The sequence below is a fragment of the Phlebotomus papatasi genome, chromosome 1 (genome assembly GCF_024763615.1).
Source record: "Phlebotomus papatasi isolate M1 chromosome 1, Ppap_2.1, whole genome shotgun sequence".
NCBI classification, from domain to species: domain Eukaryota; kingdom Metazoa; phylum Arthropoda; class Insecta; order Diptera; family Psychodidae; genus Phlebotomus; species Phlebotomus papatasi.
This window is the reverse complement of record NC_077222.1, coordinates 73,103,265-73,130,991: the sequence shown is the minus strand read 5'-3', so window position 1 is coordinate 73,130,991 and position 27,727 is coordinate 73,103,265. Positions and strand designations below refer to the sequence as shown.

Sequence of the window (27,727 nt, the reverse complement as noted above, 5' to 3'; positions counted from 1 at the left end):
ACCTTCTCAAATTCTAATATGAATGAAGATGCTCCATTTTTCTACATAGGGGGAGGCTTTGAACTTTCGCATACAAAAATGATGTTCAAGTTCAGTGATTTTTTCTGACTACCATGCAAACTGTATGGATTCTCCAACTATGCCAAAAAAATGTCTTATTTATAAGGTTTATAATCCCACCAAACAAAATTCCAGGAAATCCTTAGATTTTCCTCCAGAGGAAAATGAAAATTTAATGGCGATTTATCCGATAGATGAATCAAGTTTCTATTATCGCACACGATTCACGCCATCATTGAACACCCCATTTTCACCGTAAATTTTGCACCGGACACTAAAAGTTGCACATCATTGTTTAAAGGGAACTCTAATCTACTTGATTAAACTATTTTTATATAGAATAAAACATTTTAATATCACTTTTTTGGAACTTTTCTGAGAGATGTTTTATTGACATTAAAAACCATTTTTTTGATTGGTTCTACGAGAATTTCACTCCGGAAACGGTTAAATCTGATGAATACTTTCTTAAAAAGTCCAAATATCACCAAATTTACACGAATCAATAAGTTTTTAAAGCTAAAAATTGACTAAAACTCTGCAAGCGAGAAGACCACACAAGATTCCACCATTCCTCCACGGAGCCGGATATGCACAAAAACGTTTGAATGCGCACCATTGAAGATTTCTCTGTTCCTGCAGCTGCAGGAATCGGGATTTAGCTCAGATATTGAGCTTCAGCAGGTGAACAAGCTAAAATTTTCACAAAACAGCTTCTCACGGACAATTTCTTTTCTTTGTCATGCAAAACAACACAATAGTGAGGTTATGTCAAAGATTGTCAAAAAACCAGTTGTAAACTGTATGAGCTTATTGCAGATGTGATTCTTTCATTGCACATTCAGTTTGTGCAAGCTTGAAAAATATTTTTATATCAAAGAAATGCAAAATTGCTTAATAATTACTCAACTGCAGCCTATTTGAGTCAAATTACTTCTTGTTTATCAACTTTACGATTTTTAAGTTTTCCTTTTTAGTGGTGGATCAAATCGGTAGATTACAATAGATGTGAATATGAGGGATCGTATCTAAAATGAAGTTTCCTGGAAAATATCTGAAAGAAGCAGTCTTCTATATGCGATCGATGAATCTGAGTCAAGTTTGTGAATTTTGTTCCACCCACAAAAAGTGCCTGTTCAGCCTAAAAGATTTTTACATAAATCTGATTCCTAATAACCCTTCTACCCTTTGTGATAGTAGTTTTTCAGAAAAGTGATATTAATTCTGCACAATCGTATGAAATATTGCACAGCAAAATTACAGTTTTGGACCTGTTTTTATTTTTTGTTTCCTGAAACTAGGAAAAAAGGATTAGACTCTCAATTTTTTCAGGAAAGATGGGATTTAAGGTTAGCTATTACAATATATAGCCATATGTGAGATTCATAAAGGAATATGGGAGAAATATGAAGTGTCTGAAGGTAGCGTATGTGCGAACGATCAAAGCCTCCCCCTACTTAAACTATTTTTATTAAGCAAAAGACCAATTATTAGTAAATTTTTTCTCTATTTTTATTATACTCATTACTTTAAGTGGAAATAATTCTTACCTTTAAAAAACTATGACGATTTAGTTAAAGAAGCGTATAGAAGAAACAACTGGCCAATCTCAATAGACACAACTAAAAAAAATCATTGCATATTCTGAACTATATTTAATTGTTCAAATTCCATTGAATTGCAAAATGTTTAACAACTGATAAAAAGAGTTGTAATGACTCAACCTTTGTCAGACAAGATGATAATTTTACTATTTTGTTATCAAGCTTATGTTGAAGCTCAAATATTGGGCAAGATTCTCAATGTATTTGGTTGATTTATCTGAACATTTGGAATCCTGTGATATTGTGGTGTAATCATCAGCCCCCTGGGTCTGATCAAATTGAGTATGTCTGTGTCTCACCTCATCGGTGAGGGAAAATCCTGTGTAATAAAGAATGGTATAGCGTGGATCTATTTTTAATCTTGTAAATTTTCCATTGATTAAAAAGCAAACTCACATACGGCAATATCACCCATCATTTAGTTCGATTATTTGTGCAAATACATAAAAGGCGACATATAATTAACAGACATTTATTTGACTTTTTCCTCCTCTATAGTTTACGTTTACATAATATGTCAACAGCTTAGAGAGGTTATCTTGTACTCAACATATATCTTAAACAAAATATATATAGCAGTGCTGATCATCAATAGTCTGAATGTTTATTTTATTATTAAAAAAAATATTTCCAAGTTTCTAAGTGCTACATGACAAACAGTCTTGACTATTTGAATTTAACATCCCAGCGAAAAGTGCTGCCATCTAGCTTTGGGTCACCACATTAATCTGTAATTGGCGCCTTTACCAACTACACCTATATCAAATTTACCCCTAATTTCATAATGCTATTAATTAATAATAAGTGATAACTTTGAAGTACTATTACAAAAAGGATATTTCAAGGAATTTCTATAAATCCTCGTCAAAATATTTGTAATTTTCTTTTAACAGCAATATGCAAATCAGTAAGTGTCCTGTGTATTAAATTATTTTACTAATTCTTTAACCTACTTTTAGTCATTTAATCTCTCTTTCGACGTCCATGCTAAATATTCAAGTATTGGTGACATCATTCAATGATTCTGGAAAATAAAAATGAAATTATTCATTTAATAAATGACCAAACACTACAAATTCAAATGAAAGCTATTGTGCAGAGGGAGATAAAAAAGCTCCCCGGAGAACAATGTGCAACCTCTCCCAGAAGAAAAGGCTAGGTGTAAGTGGTATTGAAAAAAAGCGTGTTCTGTTAACAAAAGTGCTTTTATTTTACCTCCTATATCACAGTGATTTTGTGATTCGCCCAAAAACATTTCACTATACATTCAATTTAACACAATTATTTGCAATTGGTTCTACAATTGAGAAAGCTGCGTAAACTATACATATATTTAAGCAGAAAAAAATATAGAAGTAGATATTTAGCATTAAATTCGTGCATTGCGATGTTTTGGGTGTAGAATGGATATGAAGTTTCAATAAATGGTATATTGGTATTGGCGTTTTTGTGCATAAATTAAGTCACTATTTATTGCAAAAGCATCAGGCATCAAGATGGAACTTTCACCACCAGAAATCAAGGGAGTTTTTGTACCTGCACTCGCGAGTGATGCTTTCCTTTCCAGCGTATGCGGAACTCTTCCATTGCAGAATGTTCTGTCCTCAAATGGTCGTTCTGTGGGAAAAATCAGATATTTAGCATATTTGCCAGAAGTACGCACTACTTATAAATATGTTTGATCAGAGGGGCATTCTGTAACAATATGACAATGTCATATGAGAAATTTGATTTTCTTTTATATGGTAAAATCGGCAAAACTATTGGAAAATTGGATTCATACACTGAGAAAAAAAGAGGGTGCGATTAACTTTTTTTTCCTCATAACTTTAACACTTTTTAGGTGTAAAAATATATCAACATTTTTTAATGTTAATTTTACACCTTTTTAAGGGTAAAATTAACATGAAAAAGAGTTAATTTAACCCCTAATACACCTAAAATGGTTAATATTTAAACCGATTTCGGATCAATAATGCAGGGTAAAATTAACATTTCCGGAATGTTATTTTAACTTTTTCGTATTTCTCTCAGTGTATGAATTAATCAGAACTTCATAGAGCTCCGGCCATAAATACTGTCATCCTCTCGAATTTTCCCCCGAAAATTTGTCATATGACATTGTCAGACTCTACAGAATTCCCCTATAGGTATGAGGTACGAGTATTAAATTTAAGCATACACTGAGAAAAAAAAGAGGGTGCGATTAACTTTTTTTCCTCATAACTTTAACACTTTTTAGGTGTAAAAATATATCAACATTTTTTAATGTAAATTTTATACCTTTTTGAGGGTAAAATTAACATGAAGAAGGTTAACTTTAACCCCCAATACACCTAAAAAAGGTAATATTTACACGGATTTCGGATCAATACTGCAGGGTAAAATTAACATTTCCAGAATGTTATTTTAAATAAATAAAAATAGCTCTTTTACAAACGATGGAGATCCCAACCGAACACAACAAGACAGATGGCCTCTCTTGAGAGAAATAGCTCATCTAGCCAGTCGATTGAAAGACCTAGGTAAACTGATAAGTGTGATATGGGTCCCGTCTCACGTGGGAGTGGTCGGTAATAATAAGGCAGATGAAGCAGCAAAACGAGGAGCAAGGGCATCTGAAGACGGAGGGGAAATGGTCAGATCTGAGGACTGGTTCGGAATAGCAAGAAAGGAGAGTCTTGTTCAATGGAGGATGGCATGGTTGACGGATGATATGGGCAGATATTGTCATTCAATTCTGCCAGAATGCAAGACGAATCCTTGGTTTAAAGGAATGGGTCATATGTCGAGAGGCGTGATAACGACAATAACCCGACTAATGGCGAATCATTACCGACTTAGATCGCATTTACATAGAATTAATGTGCTTGAGGACCCATTATGTGAGGTTTGCAATGAGTATGAGGACATAGATCACGTCCTCTTCAGGTGTGTTCGTTATACTAATGGAAGAGATGAGCTGGTGAATTCCTGCAGCCTTATATCCCCTAATCTCTGCGTTAGGGACATATTAGGGTTGTGTATGGAGCACAAGCTCTCGGAAACCTTGAAGAAAATTGTGATGTTTTTAAATAATAATGGTATTAGAATCTAATTTAATGGAGAGACAGCCTTAAATGTGTGTGAGTTAATTTTATAAGGAGACAAATTGTAATTCATTTGTGTTGTTTGATATTTGTTATTTATTTATTTAGCATTTTAGCATTTTAGAAGTGGTTCTTGGTCATAATAGGCCCAAGGGCTTTAGACCTACAAAGGGGTAAGGGGGGGAACAAAAAAAAAAAAAGAATGTTATTTTAACTTTTTCGGATTTCTCTCAGTGTATGAACATCCACTGGTTCTAATGCAACAATTAAAATATTTATTATTCCTAAATGAAAGTTCTTTAAACAGTCTATTATTCTTTTCGAACTAAAAGAGAAACCTTACCAAAAGGATTTGTAGAAATAGTCATCTTGTGGACAACGAAAATTTAATTAGTTTTGAAAAAAAAATGATGGGAAAGAAGTACAAGAAAATCCTGATGAAGATGATATCACGGATATACAGTGGCGACAAGATAAATAGCACAGTTTCGGACACTGTAATATATGCTTTGTTTTTCGAAAAATTATGTTTTTAAATGATAATAATAATAAATGAACTTGTATATAAATACATTTTCAATATGAAGAAAAAACCTGAAAGTTCTATCAAGAAATTTAGTACGATCAAAAAAAATCTTGAAATTGCACATATTAAGAGGACAATATAAATAGCACACCCTAAGAAGCGATACTTTTCGGTTTCTAATCTAATAAACAACTTACGAATTCTATTTGAAAATTAAATATGGATTATTTAGTACTTAGGGTAAAGTGGTACAAGTTGGACAGTGGTACAAGTTGGACAATGGTATAATTTGGACAGGGCTTTTCGTCTTGATAAATTTACTACTTCATTTTTATTTGTATATTTTTAATGCTTTAGTTTTATAATTTGGTTTCTTGTGCTTAGAAACAAATTTTGTACTGTATTTATCAAGAAAAAAGCCATGTCCAACTTGTACCAGCGAATTGTCCAACTTATATCACTAATTCCAAATTATACATTTTACCCTACTTAAGTAACTTTTCGAAAAAATGAGCGCTTGACAACGAAGGATCATTAAGGAAATCAGGATTTGACACTATTCTAATGTGATTGTATTTCATGTAGTGTGGATATCTACTTAAAACTATCCTCAAATTAGTCACATTCGACAGATTTGTCTTATGGTCAATCTTTTCCTTTAAAATCAACAGGATTGAGGTCCTTAGGCCATCTTGCCCATTCTAGAAGATCAATTTTGTTCTGATCGAACCACTTTTAAAAACTCTTGGCAGTGTGTTTGGGACCATTAGCTTGGTTAAAACTTAAAAACCAAAAACAAATTCTTTTTGATGATGAGGTACATATCTTGCCGAAAGATATCTTTGTAAACAAATTAGTTTATATTGCCTGATATTCCATATACAGGCCATACACCACTTGGAAAAAGTAGCCCCATACTATAAAATTACCACCGCTAAGTTTTACGTACTTAGTTATGTATCAAGGACAAAATCCTTGACTTTTGGGACATCTAATATTTTCTTATGTCATATCCTGTGATATTAAACCGGAATACATCTGTTCAAAGAATATTATTCCAGAATTAGAGGTTCTTCTGCATATGCTCTTTAACAAAAATTAATCAACAGATACGGTTTCGCTTGGATACTAACTCTGTACGTCTGGCAATAGTTCTAAAGCGGGTATTTTTACATAATTGGCTTTCAGTAATGCTCACATCGGCTACTTTTTAAAATTTTGTTCAATTTGTTCCTTTATTTTCGGCACGGCGGCAAATAAATTCAATTTTACTATATAAGAACAATGGCAGAATCTTCTCTAGAAATCGTAATTCTTTCTCGATATTTTCGAGTTTTTGCGTGATTTGTATGTTTGATCATAAAAAATTATTGAATTGATCGTTATCTTTCTTGAACAATATAATTTACAACAAAAAATCTTATCCTAAACTCTTTTACATAAAGCCTAGAAATCTGCACTAAAGGCTCTATTTTCATGATTTTTCAGTTCTCATAACTTTATTTTATAAAAATTTGTGGCATTAATGCCTATAAATGATCAAAAATACAGAAATATAATAAATTTTAAAATAAAAGTGAATTTCAGGAAATATTTTCAGAGAAAATGAAAGTGTGCTATTTAAATTGTCTGCACGAATTATACCTAAACTCATAAAATGACAAAAACACATGGTTTTAACAGATACAAATATTAAATAATTATCATTTTTATTTATAATGGGCATTATATTTTCTAAAAAATAATGTATGATCAGGTATAAAGATTGATATTGTATCATAAAACATTAAAATAGGAAAATCGCTGAAGGTGTGCTATTTATCTTGTCGCCACTGTAGTCATCTTACTATAAATTATTCAAGATCTGATCAGTTTTGGAAAGGGTGTGGCAAAGCGTCCCAGGGTCTACGAAATGCTCGAACTTTAAACTTAACTGCTATACTTCAAAAATACTTTTGCATTATTTACCGTTTACCAATTCTCAACCGATTTATTGAACCAATTGATTCACTCAAAAAATTCCCCAAAATAGAGGAGTAATACAATTGATTTTCGGATAAAAATTACTTATCGATTCATTACCGGTTCGTAACCGATTGGAATCGGTTCAGATTTGTCAGGAATACCAAGACCTTTCCAACGAGTCCAAATATGATACCATTCGGTTGAGAAATACTCTCTCTCTGGCTAGAGTTTAGAGACCCTTTTTAATTTTTGAAAAAATCCTTGAAAATACGTTATTAAGAATTATTCAACGGAATGTTCGCATAAGGACGTTTTTGAGCAAACCCAAAAGACATGGTTTTGATTTGGAAAGAGAGGGGTTAGGAGCATGTTAACGATCCTTTGGTCGACTTATTGGGGGGGGTTCCTCGAAGGTTCCAAGTCTCTATCTCTAACCGTTTGGCCTCTATTCTAGAGCTAGCGACAGCTGGACGGACAGACGAACAAACAGCGTAACGCCAAAAAAACTCAAAACTTCAGATTTTCAAAATTCTACCAAAATACGACTCCTTGGACGGTAACGAGTGGAAAAATATATATAACTCAAAATCGATAGATTAATTATATACTGCTGCCTCTCTGTGAAGTTCTAGGAGTAATTGGACAAAAAAAGATCTATTTAAAAAATGCCCCAATATTAAGGTACGCCACTTTCCGCTATATTCTAAGCTGTGATCATTAGGTATAAAAATGGAGAAAATCATTATGCTTAGATTTCGCAAAATATTAAGGATTTCTATAATAAAAAATAATCATACTATATAATCCAACGAAAAAAAAAGCGTAAATAAACTAGTGGTAAGCTAGAAGTACTTGAATTTCTTACCTTCATCCCAGGCAGTCTTTGCCAATGGATATTGAACAGGATCCTTGTCATGCATCTCTGTACCAACGCTCTCATCTTTGACACATCGAATGAGGAGCATTGTGGTAGCACCGACCAGCGGTGGAATGCCCGCCAGAATGAATGGCAGTGTGTAGGAACCAGTATGATCATAGAGCATACCAGCAATTGGAGGTCCCAGTGTGAGGGGAAAGGAGCAAAGTCCAAGGAGGAATCCAATGGCCTGAGAAGCCCCTTTTGGGCCACAGATGTCAAAGGAAATCGGCCCAATGAGTGAGATGAAGCATCCATCGAAGAGTCCCATTGCGAGAACAAACGCCAGCAATAGAATGTATGAACTCGTCATGGGCAGGAACATTGTCATGATACCGATGAAGCAGAAGGATACTTGCTGAAGCAAAATTCTATTGATTCTCGGTAAGTCAGCAATAAAGCCAAACACAAGACGTCCAACACCCGATGAGATTCCCAAACACATCACAGGCAGATTGATATCATTCCCAGAAAAGGCCACAGTAATGAATTTGGACATGTGAACATATGGCACGAAATATCCAAAGAGAGCTACTGGAATGGACAGAGCCCAGATGACATAGCGCTTCTTCTTCCAATTGTCTACATTTACGAGACTTTGCATAGTTCTCCTGACTGGAGATTGTTCCGTTCGCACTCGCTGTGGTTGGGAAACCTTGGGACTAATGGGAGTGTACAGGAGAGCACATAATATAATGAGACTGGAGATACCAGCCTCAACGCGAAGTGCAGCACTGAGACCATATGAAGATATTAGCCAGTTTATCAGGAAGGGCATGATGGCTGTGAAGACACTTGATCCTGCTGTCACAAAGCCATTTACTTTGCCCAGGTAACGTTTGAAGTAGTGACCCAGAATAGATAGGGAAGGGGTGTAAGTGAGAGCTGCTCCGAATCCATACATAATGCCATATGTGAGGTACAAAGCGTTGATGTTTTTTGTAACAAAAGACGATAGCAGCAGACCGCATGAGGTGAGAATTCCTCCAAGAATGGCCGTCCGACGAAGTCCAATCTTATCAGTGAGAATTCCAGCCACTGGAGAAAGTAGGAATGTGGCACCAATTGTTAGGGATCCCACAAGTGCTAAAATTATACAAGAATATTACATTACATAATTATTAATTGGCTCTTAGTTTTTTGTATAAAAAAGTGAATCCTTTAAAAATCTCAATTTGACAATGAAAAAATATTTTACGACTAAGGTTTTATTAATTATTAATTCTGTAAAACATTTTATTTCCATCCTGTTCTCTGAATGGATAAAACTTTATTGAATTTAAAGCTCCAACCCTCGCTCCAACCAATCAAAAAATGTAGTGGGACTTAAATATTTTTTGAGCTTAAGAAATCTATTATCGATTACTGATATTCTTGAAAAAAAAAGAAAACTGCATTATCTTTGCCTTGTGTAATTTTAATTTCTGGCCCTTTCATTAAAGAATCTAAGATTGCTCACCCATAATCTAAACCAGGAAGTTAAAATTAAATAATAATTAATGCGGGAATAATTTTTTAAAATATGATAGGGGAAAGTACTCTCCCTTCGAACGTTCATGCCTTCGAATAATGTGAATTTTTGTTACGTTTCCTAAGAGATTTCCATAAAATTGTCACATAATTATCAGTAGGGGAAAGTACTCTCCCTTCGAACGTTCATGCCTTCGAATAATGTGAATTTTCTTTTAGTTTTCCTAAGAGACTTACACATTTTTATTAAATATTAGTTGGCTTATCATCAATTGTTGATAATTCTGTGATAATTTAGTGTAAATCCCTTACGAAAAACAAAAGAAATTCACATTATTCGAAGGCATGAACGTTCGAAGGGAGGGCACTTTCCCCTAATTGATGACAAGCTAACTAATAGTTCATAGAAATATGTAAGTGTCTTAGGAAAAATAAAAGAAAATTCACATTATTCGAAGGCATGAACGTTCGAAGAGAGAGTACTTTCCCCTATAATTTAATATGCCAAAAGAGGCATATAATGTAACGTTTTAAATGCAAGCTCATATTAGATTAAAACTTTTTCCTAATTGATTTATAAATGAAGAGCAACAATTTTACTACAATAAATAATATGGGGTGACATGATAACTTCTTTTCGATAATATCGACTGTAGATTTTGAAAGTTTTAAATGATAGTTATATTTTTTTATGGGTGTTACAAACTTTTATCATTCTTTTAGATATGGTACAATAAGTTGTCCAATAATGTTTAAAAATCTGTTATTCTTTCAATGTACCAAATACAGATTTATCGATACTATAGATTCGATAGTATAGAAAAGTTATCACTCCACCCTTGATGATCCTTAACTCTTTAAGGACGAAAGGGTAAAAAATTGGCGGTCAGAAAAAGTCATGGAATACCAGTGCTCCAATCGTCCTTAAAGGGTTAATCGGGCTAATCGCTCGAAATTTTCATTTTCCGCCTCCTACAGATCCATTTTTGACTTATTATTTTGCAATTCATAAAATTTCCGAAAAACAATGTCAGACTCAATCCGTCCGTCCGATCGTTACCAAAGCTAGAGGCCTACCGACTAGAGATAACGACTTTGGGGCTTCGGAAGACTTTTTAATAAGTCTACATTCAAATTATTAAGGTGATTATTTTTCCTCACTTCTTTTTCTTTTTAAACATACATATATTTTTTGAATATCTCTAAAACATGTAGAAGGAAAGGGTGACATAATTTCAAGGAGTTGAAAGCCTTTTTAAAGACTGATTTGTTAAAAAAAAACTGACCAAGTCCATTTAGTTTATCTTGAGCATTAACTATTTGAAAATTATATAGTACATTTCCCATATATAAATTTATTGTCTCAAAAATTTTATAATTTTGAATATATCATGCATTATGAACTGCCTCCCTCTGCCCTATTATTTTTTTAGTTTTATTTGAAAGAAATTTGGGGTAATTTTTCTATGTTGAATAAGAAAATGTCCTTGTGTCATCCCTGATAAGGAATTTTCAAAGACAAGGTTTAAAAGTTCTAAATAGCATATTTCTCAACCGATTTTAAAAGTTGAAATTAATTGGAAATATTTTGGAATTCCTCAGAAGTCAGAAGTCTCTAAACTTGTGTCATGCGGTTATTAACTCATGATTGATGTTTTCCAAAATGAATCAATCCCACGCAATATATCATTTCTACGTTATTATGAATAGATATTGAAATAAATTAGTTATGGCTCCAATACCATTTCAGGAAAATTTCCTGAAGCCGATATTTAAATCTTTTTCTTTCTCACACGCTTTGCATATGACTATCTCATTCTTTCGCACCCTTCTTCTTCTTTTAGACATCACAACAAATTCAATTTAGTTCAATCAATTTTAGAGTGCAAAAGAATGAGATAGACATACGCAAAACGTGTGAGAAAGGAATTCGAATTTTGATTTGATAAAATTTTCCTGACCTAAAAGGTGTGTTGGACTTATTATGTATTGATTCAAATCAATTATGGAACAGAATTTAAGCCTTGAATTTCTGCAAAGCTGGGCCATAATTCTTTGCCACCTCTTTTTAACTCAACTGATAATCTTCACTATTTTACTAATCAAATATTTATTTTTATTCACCAAACTAAATTAATTGGTTAGATTTTACCTGATCAAATAATTTTTCAATTTGATCAAATTTAATAAACATCTGAATACATAATCGAACAAAAAATATAATTCGATTATTTATTTGCCATGTTTAGACGCGAAGAAAACTATTTCCAAAGATCCTCCTCAAACGCAAAAATTCTGGTGAGAGAAAGTGAGTCAAATTTGAAGTTGCACGTGGGTATCTCCTCCTACAACTTATCCCATAAAGACATCGTGATTGTTTACGAGCTGAATCATTTTAAATTACAGTGTAAAATAAAAAATTTGAGATGTTCTTAGAATGGGAATATATTTTGCCATATTATCAAAGAAATGTCTTGGATTTACCAAATTATTGCAAATATGTTCAGACACTTGTTAATAAGAAAGTTAAATTCTTCACATTCTCAAAATAGCTTCCAGAAATTTGTATGCAATTCACTTTCATTCTCAAAACCAACATGATTTCGCAATTGAAATACTTCTCTGAAAGCAAGGTTGTGATTGCGTTAAACGTTAAAGTATATAACTTTTGAGAGATAAAATCAAAAAAAAGTAAAATATTGCTATACACGTAAATTATCGTCAGTGGTTTGAAGCTCGCACGTATCATGCATGACTTTAGAAACATTATGTTCTCTATCGCGATGTTCGCACAAAATGCTAAATTTACATTTCACTCGACAATTCCAACATGTGAGAGACTATTTTTATGTGAATCTTCGTCTCACTATCAACGCTATTAGAGGCTGAGAAGGAGGCGCATGGTATAAGAAAAAAAAGGAGCACCAACTAGTTAAATATATCCACGGAAATGTAAATTTACCCAGTTTCAATACAATACTGTTGCACTTGATAATAATCTGCGAATAGAGGTGTCATTTAATTGTTAAGTCGAAAAATAGAATTGTGTGTCGATCATAAAAGAAAGCTCACTCATGCAGAAAATAATTTTAATTTTCTGCAAAATTGCAAATAAGGTGCAATGCTCTCAATTTATTTTAAATAATGAAATACACCTCAATATTCATCAATCAATACGGATTGTGGATTTTACGGAAAACTTATAAGATTTCATTAACTTGAGGAATCATATTTCTTTCCCATGTCACTCATGGATTACTGAAGAAAATCACATGAAATCCATAAAATGATATTGCAATCTCTCACGAAATATTGGAGTTGATTATTTGAGAGACCTGCACGAATATATTATTATGTTAGCTACAGAGATAATCAGTTCTGTAACCGGGTGAGGGATGATCATATCAATCCTATTATCAACGATTTCCTCATACACTCATATTTGGTGCTTTAATCAACCACTAGTGGGTTTCCCTTCACTCAAAAGATTACCCGCGGCAAGTTGATTATTGTGAATTTTTTTTTCCAAACGCACAAAAATGTTTTCCCAAACCACGATAATGCCAAATGATGTAGGTGGGTATATTAAGCATAACAATTATACGAACTATGACGTGCTTTACCCTTATAAGAGCTTGATATTAAACTAATTTAAATGAGGAAAACAAACCACACTGCGGCGAAAATGCAAGCGAACTGACCAAATTGAGGAATTTTATATAGACTGTAATCATTTCAGAACGAGTAGGTTGTATAACTAAAAGAACTATTTAAATTCTTAGCAAATAAAGGATAACTTGCAAATTTTATTTTATATATTCTTAAAATTCCTTCGAATATAATTCCAAGACATTTATATAAAAGATAAAAATTAAAACCATATTACCCATTTCAAACCACCCTTTAAATTTTTGAAATCTTTTGGATATTATTTTTGAGTTATGAGCCTATTAACAGTGGAAAAGATAACTAAAAACAGAAATAATTTTGTAAATTTTCCTATTTTTGGACTAATGTAATAGGAACATAAAGATACATAACTTTTTGGAATTTTTCAGTAATTTGTCCATCGATTTTTTTCCTATAACCTATAGTAAAGAACTTTATTAACAATTCACCGCCCTTTGAACTTTTGGAATTAAATAACTTATTTAAAGATTGTGTTACAGAAAAACTGTACAAAATTTCGGACAGTTTATAATACCCAGACACTTGTTATGTTTCTTAGAACTTCATAATTTTTTTTTTACTTTTAGAGCTAGACGAGCTAGACCTAGAGGCTGTGCGATACCAAAGACATGCTGTGGAACAGCCTTGAAAGAGTTTTGGAAAAAAAAGAAACTTCTAAAAACTTTGTATCCGATTTTGCACATAAAGCAATGTCCATGCTTTGAACTATTAAATGATATTCCCATGTTAAACTCTTTTATAAAGGTTCTAACAAGCATTTCTGAAAAGGAAGTAACGAAAAAAATCAAATAGTATTTATTAAAAATATTACGCTTACAGAATATTGATGCTTTTATTCAACCTGTCCGAAATTTTGCACAATTCCTCTACCTATCAGCAATCTTTAAAGAAATTTCATCTTTTTCTTATAAACTATTAAATCTGTTAAATATTTACACGTAATTATTCATTACCGATTTAAAACGGTAAAAAAAATTCTTTAAGGACTTCGAGATGTTTAAAGGAATTCACAGCATTGGAGTTAAAATACATCCTGTCCTACCAAAAATTAATTTATAAGTACTAAGTTTAGGGTAAGTGTGCCAAATTTCGGCCAGCTTCTAATTTCAGCCAAGTAAATAAATTAATTAAAATTATGTATGTAATTTTCGAATAGTCAATGAATTCATTTTGCTTTTAAATCTTTATTCATTTTAGGATGTATTAACACAAATCATTAAATTTTGGGTATGCTTTGAATTTAAATTGTGTTGTAAAAACTCAGTGTGGAAAGAGTCTTACAAAAAATGTGACAGATCTCTTGTGTTTTTTAGCAGTCTTGTGATTTGTGGTGAAATGTAGAGGGTTTTCCTTCGATGTTTTTCATGAAAATTAATTAGTTTTCATTAAAGATTCTGTCTGTTTAAGTTAATAGTGAATCAATCTTTAAATTTCGGGTGAAATTTACCAGCTGGATCCTGTATTTCGCGTAAAAAAGTATATACTTTGTGAGCATCTCTCCAGTGAGGTGATGTTGCCTATTCCGGCAACATCTTTTGCTTTCCTAAATTTCTTATTCATTTTTTTTAATTTCAGAGTTCTCCAATGTTCATAGAAAAAAAAAACCATAGCTTCTATGAAAAAGATGATGTGGAAAAGGCCTTGGAAGAGTTCAGGAAGGGCAAATTGCTACAGGAATCTGCGCGTAAATTTGAGATGCTACTCTTCAGGTCTTCAGGACAAATTACATGGAAGATCTCAGGGCTTGCGGGTCATACAAACGTATTAAACTAAATATTAAACTCGTTCTGTATGACGTTTTGAAATTTTCAATCCGTTGCTTCAGAAAAGGTGGTCACAAACAAGATGGCCGGTATTACACTCAAAGTGGCCGGAATACTACCCAAAGCAATGTTCACATTTTTATTAATGTTTCAATATTTTAGAAAGTAATTTAAAGAAAACAAAGATGATAAACTAGTTTTCAACGTTCCACACAACCCTCCCGAAAAGGAAGTAACAAGAAATATCAATATGAATTAAAAATATTGCATTTCAAACTTAGGACTTCGATGCTTATTTGCAACTATGTCGAAATTTGGCACACTTACCCTAATTATTTTTTTAATTTATAAATTATAACTATATACATAAGATGAATTGTTTCAGTAATCATTAATAGCTAAGCACAGAGCAAAAGAGAGCTATTTTAATTAAATAATACATAAAAGGCCATTTTTATTTTTTAAGCCAGACGAGTATATCTACTCGTCCCTACTGCTAATAGCTTAAGAAACATTCTGATTTTGTTTAGATTACAAATAATTACGTATATTTGTTTTTACTTTAATTGAGTTAGTTTATACGGGTTATACGGGCTTCAGACCTAGGCTTAGCCATATGGCTTAACTGTTCTAATTTCCTATCTATCACGATTTTATGGAAAAATGTGACTTACGATTGAATTATTAAAGATCAATGACCTATTAGGCTCTCAAAAAGCAATAAAAATGCTCGCTTATTAGGATTTTGAAACCTTCGGGAACTGGGCCAAAACTCTTGTTCTAATCTGAAGACCGCTTCACAAACCGGAGGTTTAACCCAAGGTTTAAATCAATTCCTGAAGAGCGGTTATTTCTAAATTGTACGCAAACCTGCTGATTTTTAAGGATTAAAAATATATAACACTTTTAATTCCACCACCATCTAATTGCCTCTACACACTAGAGAAATTTTTTGTACATATTTCATAGCTTTCCTACTCAACCGAAAGCAATTTGTTTCAATATGGACTTAAATTTCTCTAGTGTGTAGAGGCTAAATTAAGTGTTCAAAAAATTGAAAATGTAAAAATGCTAAGGATAATTTGATATCTACAGCGTTTCTTGTAATAAGCTACAAAGCTTACCTTAGGTTTATATTATTTATAATAACTTTCTATATTTATTTTATTTTCTAAAATAATAGCATTAAAAATAGTATATTAAAAGAATCTCCACATTTTATTGTTACTTTAAAATTGATATTACAAGAAAAGAAACTTCTTTGAGTATACTCAAACCAGGAATCAACTATAGTTGATTCCTGGTTCGTGACTGTGAAAAGGTTAAACTCCGTATATAGCCAGCTTTTATTTTACTTCTTCTGCAAATTCTTTAAATAACACTTTCCCTTTGTAATAATATTTCATGTGGTACACACAGGGGCAATTAACCCTTAAACGAAATAAAAACATTCGGATACTTCTGTTTTATGAGCCATATATTGGATAAAGCTTCAATAAGCCCACCAGCTGTTTGTGGAGCTAAAAGATCGCACCAAGAGGGTGTTGTAAAAGGGTGATAATCGTAACGAATTGTTTACTTTTATTATTTACTGTTTAGGGCTATTCCACCCACTATCGCTTAATTAATTACAGCTGTGTGAACAACAGAATGAAGAACATTTATCACTTTTTGACGTACTACATTTTCTTTTCAATGTCATTAGCTTTTCGAGCAGGAAAAGGAAACAATTTGGTCTGGTCAGTAAAATTGCAAAGTGGTCAGTATTTTTCAACTCCTAAACTGATACAGATCTGTAAAGTCCTGATGTGCACCATTATTTGCAAGAAATTTGTCTGTTTATTCCCTAATCTTATAGGAAATTCCTAAATTGCCGTTATGATCAGAACACCACCAGATGAATAATATTAATATTCTTTGCTAATATGCAAAGATTAGTTCTAAGCTCTTTTTAGCAGTTTTTATACATTAAATTAATTGTTATTATATTATCATTTCTTCTGTCAAAATATTTTAACCCTTAAATATCTCTTATATACCAAATTAATCAAAATGGAATGAGTTTAAAAACTGCACAATCATTCAGCAAAATTAAATTTTTGTCTTTTACAAAAAAAAAGCTGCCCTCTTGAGAATTCTCTCTCTTTTCTCGAAATGATCACTAAACACAGTCATTAAGAGTGCTTGACCTACAATCTGTTATCGTGGAATGGAAAAAAAAGACGGGAGAAAGATCATAATGATGAAAATGGTGGAAAGGCATGCAGTGACCGATTGGAAATTCAGGTCGATTTATCAAGTCATTTCAGAAATATAGAGAAATGCACCGAGATTAGTTGGCGACAAAAGCGTCCCGGACATCGAACTATTGTGACTACATATATTTTCATTGGAACAATGAAAATAATCATGCTCAGACTCTTTTATAGAACAAAGCCTAAAGAATTCGGCATTTTACCCAGATTTTTTATTGTTGCTTTCCTTGGGCTTTTAATACTGTCCAAGTCCATTGAGATACATTATCGAATCGGAGTACTCTTAGTGATGAAAAAAAGATCCCTTTATGACCTTCTTTTAGATTTACCACGCAACAGAAGCACTTGAGATCACATTTCAAGAGCACTTTCGATAACGTATACACTGTTTACTGTTTTTTTTCCCACACCGTTTGTAAACCCAATACGAATATTATGAATATGTTATGAGAAAATATCATATCAAGCACTCTAAAAAAACATATTGCTGAGGTAAATTGAGAGTCAATTGATAATATTTAATTTAATGTAATGCATTCCTTTGTCGGTGTGCCCGAATCATTAGCATTTCGCGCGCCAAATAATCCAGAACGCAATGCTAAAGTTCTACGCAATTTTATTTACAAAGAGCTTCAACCCGCATTTGGTTGTATTTTTAGCATGATTTTTGTATACAGCAGAGTGTGAATAAAAAACCTATTTATAGTGCAAGAATCAAACAAAAACCCTAATTCAGTTCATCGTATCAAATCAAGGATTTCTCCGCAATTGTTCCGTTTTCTCAGTGCCTTTTATCTATCAAACTCATTGCGGTGCTTTGCAAAAGATAACTATGTCGTAGAGGTAATTGATTGACTTTAAAATTAAATATTGCACCGAAAAAAATCAGATTGGTAAATTTCTTATCTTTCATTCAAAAAAATCTTACCCAAAATAAAACACTATTTCTTATATTTTCGTAACTTATACGAAGTTTTATGCCCAGCGCACAATATCTTTTGTTTATAAACATGTTTTCAAAATTTCCTATGAGATAGGGCGAGATGACTAGATTTGGATCTCACTCGCTCATTGAAATGTGAAAAACATGTTTACTAAACAAAAGTTATTGTGCGTAAGGCATTATATTTCAACATTATACTAATATTAGTGAATTCCTAAACAGATTGTTATATTTATCTTTTTTTACAGTAGGTTTCTTTCCTGAAGCATTTTCAAAAAGAAAATTTAAAAAAAAGATAAAAATGTAAAGCATTTCGATCTCTGATTTATAAATTGATTGTGGTAATTTATTTATCAAATAGCATTGGAATTTCCGTCAATGTTTTATTTTTTTGAGAAAAAATAGATTTTTTTTATAAATGGGACATGCTTTCAAAAATATACCTAAATGGTACCTCTACGTGAATTACGGAGACGGTGTGTAGGAAATTTATGTAAATTCATCATGATTATTTAACCGTTTAACGACGAGACAGTTTTCACTGACCGAAAATCAGCAATAAAAATGAAACGGATAAAAAAATTGTAAAACGTCTTACATCTAACCTTCGTAAAGCAAACAGAATCTGAGTTGATGTATTTTTGTGTCTATGAACGATAGGGACAAAAATAGCCCAAAAATTTAAGTAATTTTTCTGACGATACCAAATGAATGATAATTTTCACTCTAACGAAAATTATTACGTTTGAGTATTGTAGTTTCCTTAAAAAACTGGAAGTATAAAAAAATAATTCAAATCAATTTTCAATATGAGAATTTAAAAATTCGTCATTTTTTAGCTTAAATATTTATCATATAGCAAATAGATGGAGACTTGCAAAAAATATCTTAGATTCCTTCAACCTTCTACTTTGCAATTACGTATAAACATAAGAAAAAAATAACTTTGGGTAGTCAGGAAAAATTATTTTCTTTATGGGACACCGGTGTTTCAATTGTCCTTAAAGGGTTAATTATTCCATTACTTTTACAGCAAAAACAGATTTCGAGAACTTTAGCCAATCTCATATGCAGTCACACATTCTTTATTTTTGGTAAAAATTGAAAATAAATTACTCCCTCCGTATCAAAGAAAAAGTCGCACCTTTGGGGAAAAATTAAGGATTATGCCCAGCACACAATAACTTTTGTTTGTAAACATGTTTTCGAAATTTTCTATAAGAGTGAGCGAGATGACTAGATCTAGGTCTCATTCACTCTCATTGAAATGTCAAAAACATCTTTAAAAAACAAAAGTTATTGTGCGTTAGGCATTAAGGAATGGTTTCATGAAATATTTTTGTTATTATGGTTAATATCTTAGATATGAACTACTCTCCATGTCCAGTGATAATATTGATGTGCTGCCGCGATGGTAAGTTGAGGAACAAATATGCTAAAGTTGTCTTTTTCTGCATTTTTTTCAATGAACTCCGGTAGGTAGTTAAATTATTCAAAATTGAACTGCAATTTACGTTATAGACTAGTATTTATTGTAAACTTTTAGAGTGTGAAAGAAGAAGAAGCTTGCAGAAAAAAGTTTAACATTGAAAATCCGGTAGAAAAAGTAACATTACGTCATTGGTGTATATATAGACGAAATGTTCATCTGGACAATATCTAAAGCCGTATCCAAAAAAAAATCCTTTATGCCGTTTTGTATATATATATACCAAAAACATTTGTTTTTAAGAAAGAACTGGAGGAGTGGATGAGAAATGAAGGACATGTTAATGAACCTAGTGTTTACATATTACAAGTTGCTATCTTTCATCGTTAAGCACCTAAATCAGATGGAAGATAAAGCACTGAAAATGAGAAATTTCTAAGACTTGTTCCTCAACTTACCATCGTGATTGGTCCCCAATATTAGCACTGATTATTGAAAATAGTTAATACAAAAGATATTTGTAGGACACAAAACATTTACCTTAAGACTGTTTCTAAATCTCATTTTTTTTACAAATGTGCGACTTTTGAACAAAAATCTTAATTTATTATTATAACAATCCCTTTATTTTTTATTTTTAAATTATGAAATATTTTTATTATTTTCTGTTTGATTTCAATCTAAAAGAAAACTGAGAAATAAGAAAAAAGGTAAGATTTGTCTTGCAAATATTATATCAAAGATCTTATCGATATTAAACCTTTTAAAAGCGCTCAAAGTAGGAAAGAAACACCAAGCTCATATGCTCATTTACTTCACACTTTCCTTATTTACTTTAGTACAGATTCCAGAGAAGGGATCTGAGCCAAAAAAAAATTCTAACAAAATCTCTAATTTTTGTGGAAAGGATAATCCTCCCTTAACCCTTGCAAGCAAAAAAATAATATAAAATGATACGATAAATCGATAAATTTTACATTAAGTTCAAGAAATTTTCTTTAAAATAAAAACCATGGTCCTGGTTTATGATTTTTAATAAAATTTAAGTTTAAAGGAACACACAAATATGGTAAAATCAACAATTTTTTTTTTGATAAATACTCTCGATGTTTTTCTGTGTAAGTAGAGGAAACTTGCCTCTAATACGAGTAAAAAAATTAATGGTTTCTAAAACAGTAAGGGAAAAGTACTCTCCCTTCGAACGTTCATACCGAATAATGTAAATTTTCTTTAAGTTTTTCTAAGAGACTTAAACAATTCTATTAAATATTAGCTATCCTATAATCAGTTATTGATAATTATGTGACAATCATGTGGAAATCTTTCAGCAAAAATAAAGTAAATTCACATTATTCGAAGGCATGAACATTCGAAGGGAGAGTACTTTCCTCTAACTTTCACTAGTTGAATAAAGTAAAAAAAAATCCTTATCAATTTCTATGAACATTTTGCAAAATCTTGAACTTTTGCTCATTCAACAAAACCGTGGTCCTAAAATTTTTCATTGAAACTAATCACTTTAACCGTGACACAGTAAGTGAAGAAAAAAATCAGTCATAGAAAAAGGAATGATAAGGAAAATTATCACTTATACAGGGCGTCGCGGTTTTTTCCTCAAATTCCTCCACAGGGTCACATTATAGATCAATATGTAGAGGAGAGTGGCGCAGTTACACACAAGCATGATTTTAAATTTCTTTTTTTAATTCTTAGAAAAAGACACTAGCCATGGGGGAGGGGTTACTTTGAGCTGTAGGCTCCCTTGCTACACGATTTTTCGCATATGTTTAAAGGATACTGGGCTTTAACATTATGTAATTTAAATACACAAAACAATAGGGGATCTAAATTAAATTATAGTAAAATCAAGCTTAAATTGAGCTAATTCAAAACCTGCTCCAAATGGAAATTTTTCGCTACTCCAAATGGAAACGTCACTGTTTTCATGATAAATACAGTACTAAATTACTATATTTATATTTTTTCTATACCACAGTTTCATTATTTAGTTAATTTTGCTCCAAATAAAGCGAAAATCAATTCATATTCACAAATTTTAATTTATTAATTTTTCAGAAAAATTAATAGTGTACCCTTTCATCATCGAATTTTTTATAGATCGACCATGTTTTCCAATGAAAAACACAATAAGGTGACTGTTGTTTATTCGTTTTGTTTAACATTTATGTCATATTTCTGGATAATTTTAGTTAAATTCAGTGATAATCTTTATTGTTAACGGTACGTGAAGTTTTCAAATGAAATAATTACCTATTTCGTGAACAAAAATGTTTTTTCTGAAGTGTCAGCAAATTCAATATCAATAGTAAACCCCGGAAATATGATTTTTTGGAGAGATTTTTCTATTTTTTTATATGGGAAAGGAGAAAAGACCAGGAATAAGAACAAATCCTGCACTCAAGAGCAACACAACAAGGTTTTGGAAGACTTTCGTCGCAGTTTCACTTACACTGTTTGTCTCCAATTAGAAACTTTCCCTTGTCTCCATTTGGATTAATTTGTTTCCAATAGAAGCATTTTACACTCGCGTATTTTTCTTGTATTTAAGAAGTTTTCAAATTATATTTAAAGAATTTTCACTAAACTGTAACATTCCAGAAGAGTCCAGGAGCAAATTTATGTAATTCTCTTCAGAAAAAATATGAACTTTATGTGTTGAATCTTCTGTCAAAGTTAAAGCGTCTGGAAATGGTTTTGAATTAGGACATTTACCATGTGTCTTTAGAAATATACGAAAAAATCGTAATCAATGAAGTCCCACAGCTCAAAATAGCCCTAGCTCCCCCTAAATCAGTTTCGAGTTTGTACGATCGTTACGATTCATCGCATTATTCTACATTAGAATTGCAATATTTTTTAGGAGAAGCATTTTAAATTAAATTTCCAGTTATCCGAATTTCTAGGAAACATTGTTCCAATCAAAGAGCACGGTAATCGGAATCCAGAAAAACAAATATTTAGGAGAAAAATAATATACTAAAAAGACTTAGAATAGCATGGAATGAAATTATTTACTGAAATAGAACACAATAAGGGCATTTGGAATCAGATATAATTTAGAAAATTTGAGATTTTCTTACTGTTGCAGATGGACAAAGAGTAAAAGAGGACCACCACGAAATAGGTCAAACACAAACCCTTCACTCAAGAATATTTTTTGCTGGTCTTATTTATTCTTTTGCCCATCTGCAACAGTGAAAAAATCTCAAAGTTCCAAATTAGATTCAATTTCAAATTACCTCATTGTACCATGGTTTGTAATTATTTGGTAAAATGATCTTAAATAGAGTTGATCTGCGTGAAATTGTCCCATTTCACTCTTGAGAACTATTAAGTGGATTAGAGAATGTACTCACCAGATTTACTGCTTGCTTCGGGATCACCACGCGCTTTCAGCTCTTCCTGGAGGCGCACGTAGATGACACTGTAGGTGTTAATGACGCCAAAGATGATGCCATTGCAGAAGAATGAACTGATCACAATGAGCCAGGCACGTGTTCCGCCATCCGGTGGTTCTTTCATTTCCAACGATGCCGGCCGCTCTTTCGGCCCACACGCACCAGCAGGCACCACCTTTGGTTGCTTGTTGTACCGGTCGTTGCCGAGGGAACCATTGGAAAGTCTTACCTCACCATTCCCAAATGCCGCACCATTCTCCTGCAGAAGTTCCCCTTTGGTCATTTTTACAGGTTCTCCTCGAAATTCCTTATACCAACAAACACTCCTCTCACTAATCTAACAGAAAAAAATATCTACTTTGTTCTTCTTCGTGTTTGGCAATGTCGCACTCTATTTGTGTTGCTTCCTTGTCTTTAGATGCCTTTGTCCAATTGAATAAGCAAAAACCAATAAATTAAGAGCTTATCGCTGAATAACACTTTATCATTTTTCACTCTAGTGATTGTTACTGTACAATGTATAAATTCTAATCTATCAAAAAATTTTTTTGAGTTCTAAGTGTTTCACCAAAGTTATAGTCTTCTCTCACACTAACTAAATCTTCACTAAAGTTCAATAGACTCGAGCCAAATTCTTCAACTCAACTCCCAAGTAATATTTGCACAAGACACCTCAGTTGATATTTTGAGGTTGAAAAATGCAAACGTGCGAGAGTGTTGATAGAATTGATGTACCAAGCGAGAGGATAAAGATCCATGTGAAAGGATCTTTCAAATTAAATGTTTCTGCGGGTTATTCTCAGTGAAATGAAGAGTAACTTAGTTCAGTTGAATTGAACCACACTGTCCAAACTCTCGAGCACAACTAGCCAGACACGTTATTTTGCCGCCTGTTGGTCGCTATGTTGGGATTCTCTGCATTTCGTTTCCCGCGCGAACTCATGATATAAAAACGCGTTATTTAACACGAAACCACCACATTGTACAATTTTCCGATCGGTTTGTTGGATTTATACTAGAGAGAGTGAATGAGATTCCCAATTGGGGAGAGTGAGAAATATGCGTTTATGTGATGGGGAGCATTGTAAAAGAGACATAATATACAAAACCGCGCGCACTTGGAATTTGCGCGCGCCGACCACAGAAATCTTTTTTTCACAAACATATAAATAAATATATAACAAATCCCTATCTCTTTCACCGCACACTTTCTCAATTGGAAAGAAAATAAACACACTGAAATAGTCCGATGGCACTATATTTTGTGCCAAGGTGTCGGTATCTTGAGAGTGACATCACTTTTTAGGCACGAACAGAAATCCGAGTGCATCAGCACGAGAGATTCTGTGAATTGAGAAATTTGAGATGGGCGCCTTATGCCTAAAGAGTACACAAGCACAAGACAAAAAATCTTAAGCCTCAAGCGCCTTGAAGGATCCCTTCCATTGAGAGTCACAACTTGGCGCAATTCGGCCTCTTATCAGGGCATATAAAACTGCACATGGTGACAAAGATAACGTATTTCCTCAGTGAATTATACTTTCCACGTCGCTGACTCACAATCATTCTCGCCAAATTGATAAGAAAATGCGATTTAGCAATCAAACAACACGAGAAAAATTTTACACCGAGATAGACAACATGCTTTTGCCTCCAACGGCATCCACTCTATGTGATAGCCTTTTTTTTGCAGTTGTCTCTATGCCTGCCAATTGAAATCGTTTATCTTCAATAGATCTCCAGAGAGTCATCAAAGAAGCCAATTCACACACTCACACATTTCTCACTCCCCTCATCCCACAATTTCTAACAGCATTATCACCCAAGTTGATTGTACTGGGGCCACCAAAAAAAAAATATTCCACCTTCGCTTATTCACTGGAGTGCCACTCTAGGCCAATTTCTCTATTTGTCCACAAGTCATAATTTATCGCGCGAGTGGAAAAAATTGCTACTCACAATGCTAATTAAATTGTATACGGCACATGGAGAGACAAATTGAAATTTATGTGCACCAATAGACGTGTTCTTGAACCTGACGAATAGCAAACACAGACTAAATGGATGGTCACCGGCTCATATTTCCATCAATTGATTTGAATCAGAGAGGATGGGCAAGATAAGCAGAAAAAAACCACCGCTATTGCTTACTGATTTACACGAACACTGTCCGCTCAATTATTACGAATATATACCGAAAATATTTTCATTGGCATCTTCATGGTCACAAAACACGATACTAACCATACGTGCCTCTAAAGCGTAACACTGTGGGCTAAAAGGAAAGGAAGTATAAAACGCCAAGGCATAAGGCTTCGCCATATGCTATGTAGGGAAATTGCTGGTGAGACACTTCTGTTTTATCAATCGATATTTTTACTATTTTTTTTTCAGGGAGAGTATTTGTCTTCATGATGTCTTCATGAGGAAACTCTACCTAAAAACAATTTTAGTCACACCTCTACGTAAAGGCTGCATATAAATTCATTTATAATTAGAACAGAAAGACCACTCCCCCTTAAAAAATAGGACACGCCTCCATAAGACTTGAATTTGAAAATTGACTGTTCAGTGTGCCTCTAATGGTGTATATATATTTGTTTAGCGCTTATAGGAAATGGGAATTCATAATGGGTCCAATTAGAAGCCTATCCAGAATTGAAAATCGTTCTCTTGGCAAATCTTAATCTTAATCCGTTATCTTTTAAAAATGTTGAATAATACGACATTTTTGGAAATCATTACAAAATGACCAGTGATAGGCCCAGGCAAGCTTATGGTAGCTGAGATTCTTTACAGGCAACCTCGAAATGCGTGCAACTCGGAATGTGTGAATATTCGATTGTGAGTTGAATTTTGGGGGTAAAGAATCGCGTCGAGCCAATTTTATTCATTCGACCGACAAAAACAGTTTACTCGACGCGATTCTTTCCCCCCCCCCAAAATTCAACTCACAATCGAATTTTCACGTATTCCGTCCGAGTTGCAAGCACCCCGAGTTCCACGCATTTCGAGGTCGCCTGTAAAGAATCTCAGCTACCATAAGCTTATCTGGGCTTATCACTGGTCATTTTCTGTTTTAAATAATCTTAGTGGGGAAGGCGAACAAAAGAAAAAAAAGTTCATTGAAATTGGTGAATAAACATTAGAGATAGAGTCCGGTCCATATGGATATAGTAAGGGTCGGGGTACAGTGGATTGGGGTAGGGACGGATGGGACCCATCGTTAGAAAGATCTTGATCTGGGGGTTGGTCACCAACGCTAAGACGGCGATGGCCGCAAGGTACGGTGGGGTTAACATGAGTTATTATAAGTTATTAATGGTAATGAAAAATAAATACAATACAATACAAAATACAATCTTAGATATAAAATATACTAAAATTTTGTCAAAATCGCTTCAAAAACACCAAAAATGCCGGTCATGACATTTTTGGTTATAGCTCGGGTCAGGGAACATCGAGAGAGGAGTGCGACTTACCGTTGGAAAGATCTCGACCTCAGCTACAACATACTAAAATTTAAAGAAAAAGCATCGTCTAGTTTTCGAAATATTCGAAATCGATTTTTCAATTAATCGGACCTTCGATTTAATCGGATGAAATTAAGGTGTCATAAGCGTTGTAGTACTTAACGGGAGCTTTCCAAAACACCAAAATTTTTCCAATTTTGATAATTATTAGAAACAGAGATATGACCATTTGAAAATTGAATTTTTGACCCCCTCTATCTCGGGTCAGGGGAGTCGGAGGGGGTTAAGTTTGGTATCGATCGAAAGCCCTTAGGCCCAGCTATAACGTACTAAAATTTGAGCCCGAGGCTGAGTTATTAAGAAAACAAAATTTGGGGGTATTCCAAAATGGCGAAAGGGGGTGGGGGGGGGAGGTGGATCTAACACCATCAACTTCTAGCGGCCCAACGTCATTTAACCTTTGCCGAAAACCGCTTGTCGATATCTCCCTCCGTTCCTTTAAATATTTTTCCTTTCCGAAATTTAAGTAAATTTCTGGTAATTGAAAGAGAATTTGAATCAGAGAACTTGGCATAACCTAATACCAAAAAGACAGAAACGTGTTCCCCTGAGCCACCTGAGCCTAGTCTGAGTAGGGTGTTTCAACGAGGAAAAAAAATTCTTGGCACTATTCTCACGGTGCTGTATTTGATGAGACAAGAAAGTTTTTCTTCGACGACCATATGATCAGACGCCGTTTAAAAGTGGCTGAACGACCCTATCTATAGTGTAAAATCAGAAAAATGTTCTAGAGAGAGGGTCGTTCAGCGGTTCAGCCACCTCTAAACAGCGTTTGATCATATGGTTGTCGAAGAAAAACTTTCTTGTCTCATCAAATACAGCACCGTGAGAATATAGTGCCAAAAATTTGTTTTCCTCGTTGAAACACCCTAAGGCCCTAGACACACTTACGACTAAAGTCCAGAGACGACTAAGCTTGTTCATAGCCAAGTCAGTTCCTGACACACTACAAATGAGGCTTAACGTTTACTGGCACTCACAAAGCATAACTTTCGTGGGTTTTCTGCAGATATTTCTACTGAAATGCACTAGTACTCCTTTGAAAATGAAACTACTTGTAAATTT

At 33.3% G+C, this 27,727-nt stretch overlaps 2 protein-coding genes across 19 annotated transcripts in view; one reads left to right on the top strand and one right to left on the bottom strand.

Moving 5' to 3' along the window:
• The window catches only part of LOC129801397 (protein sarah), a 64,430-nt gene that overhangs the window by 30,445 nt on the left and 6,258 nt on the right, over positions 1 to 27,727 (top strand). The gene's annotated exons all lie outside the window — the stretch shown is intronic.
• LOC129800936 (monocarboxylate transporter 10) lies at positions 2,121 to 25,381 on the bottom strand. 18 transcript variants are annotated; one of them, XM_055845791.1, is made up of 5 exons: positions 24,995 to 25,381; positions 23,088 to 23,551; positions 8,110 to 9,246; positions 3,201 to 3,281; positions 2,121 to 2,688 (listed from the first exon to the last, which is right to left on the bottom strand). In XM_055845791.1, exons 2-5 carry the CDS (start codon positions 23,410 to 23,412, stop codon positions 2,660 to 2,662), a joined length of 1,572 nt encoding a protein of 523 aa, XP_055701766.1. In that variant the 5' UTR covers positions 23,413 to 23,551; positions 24,995 to 25,381; the 3' UTR covers positions 2,121 to 2,659. The 18 variants fall into 18 exon arrangements, with proteins under 18 accessions (XP_055701766.1, XP_055701744.1, XP_055701759.1 ...); XM_055845769.1 differs by having other exon boundaries at positions 23,088 to 24,144; positions 24,995 to 25,365; XM_055845784.1 differs by having other exon boundaries at positions 23,088 to 24,144; positions 25,089 to 25,365.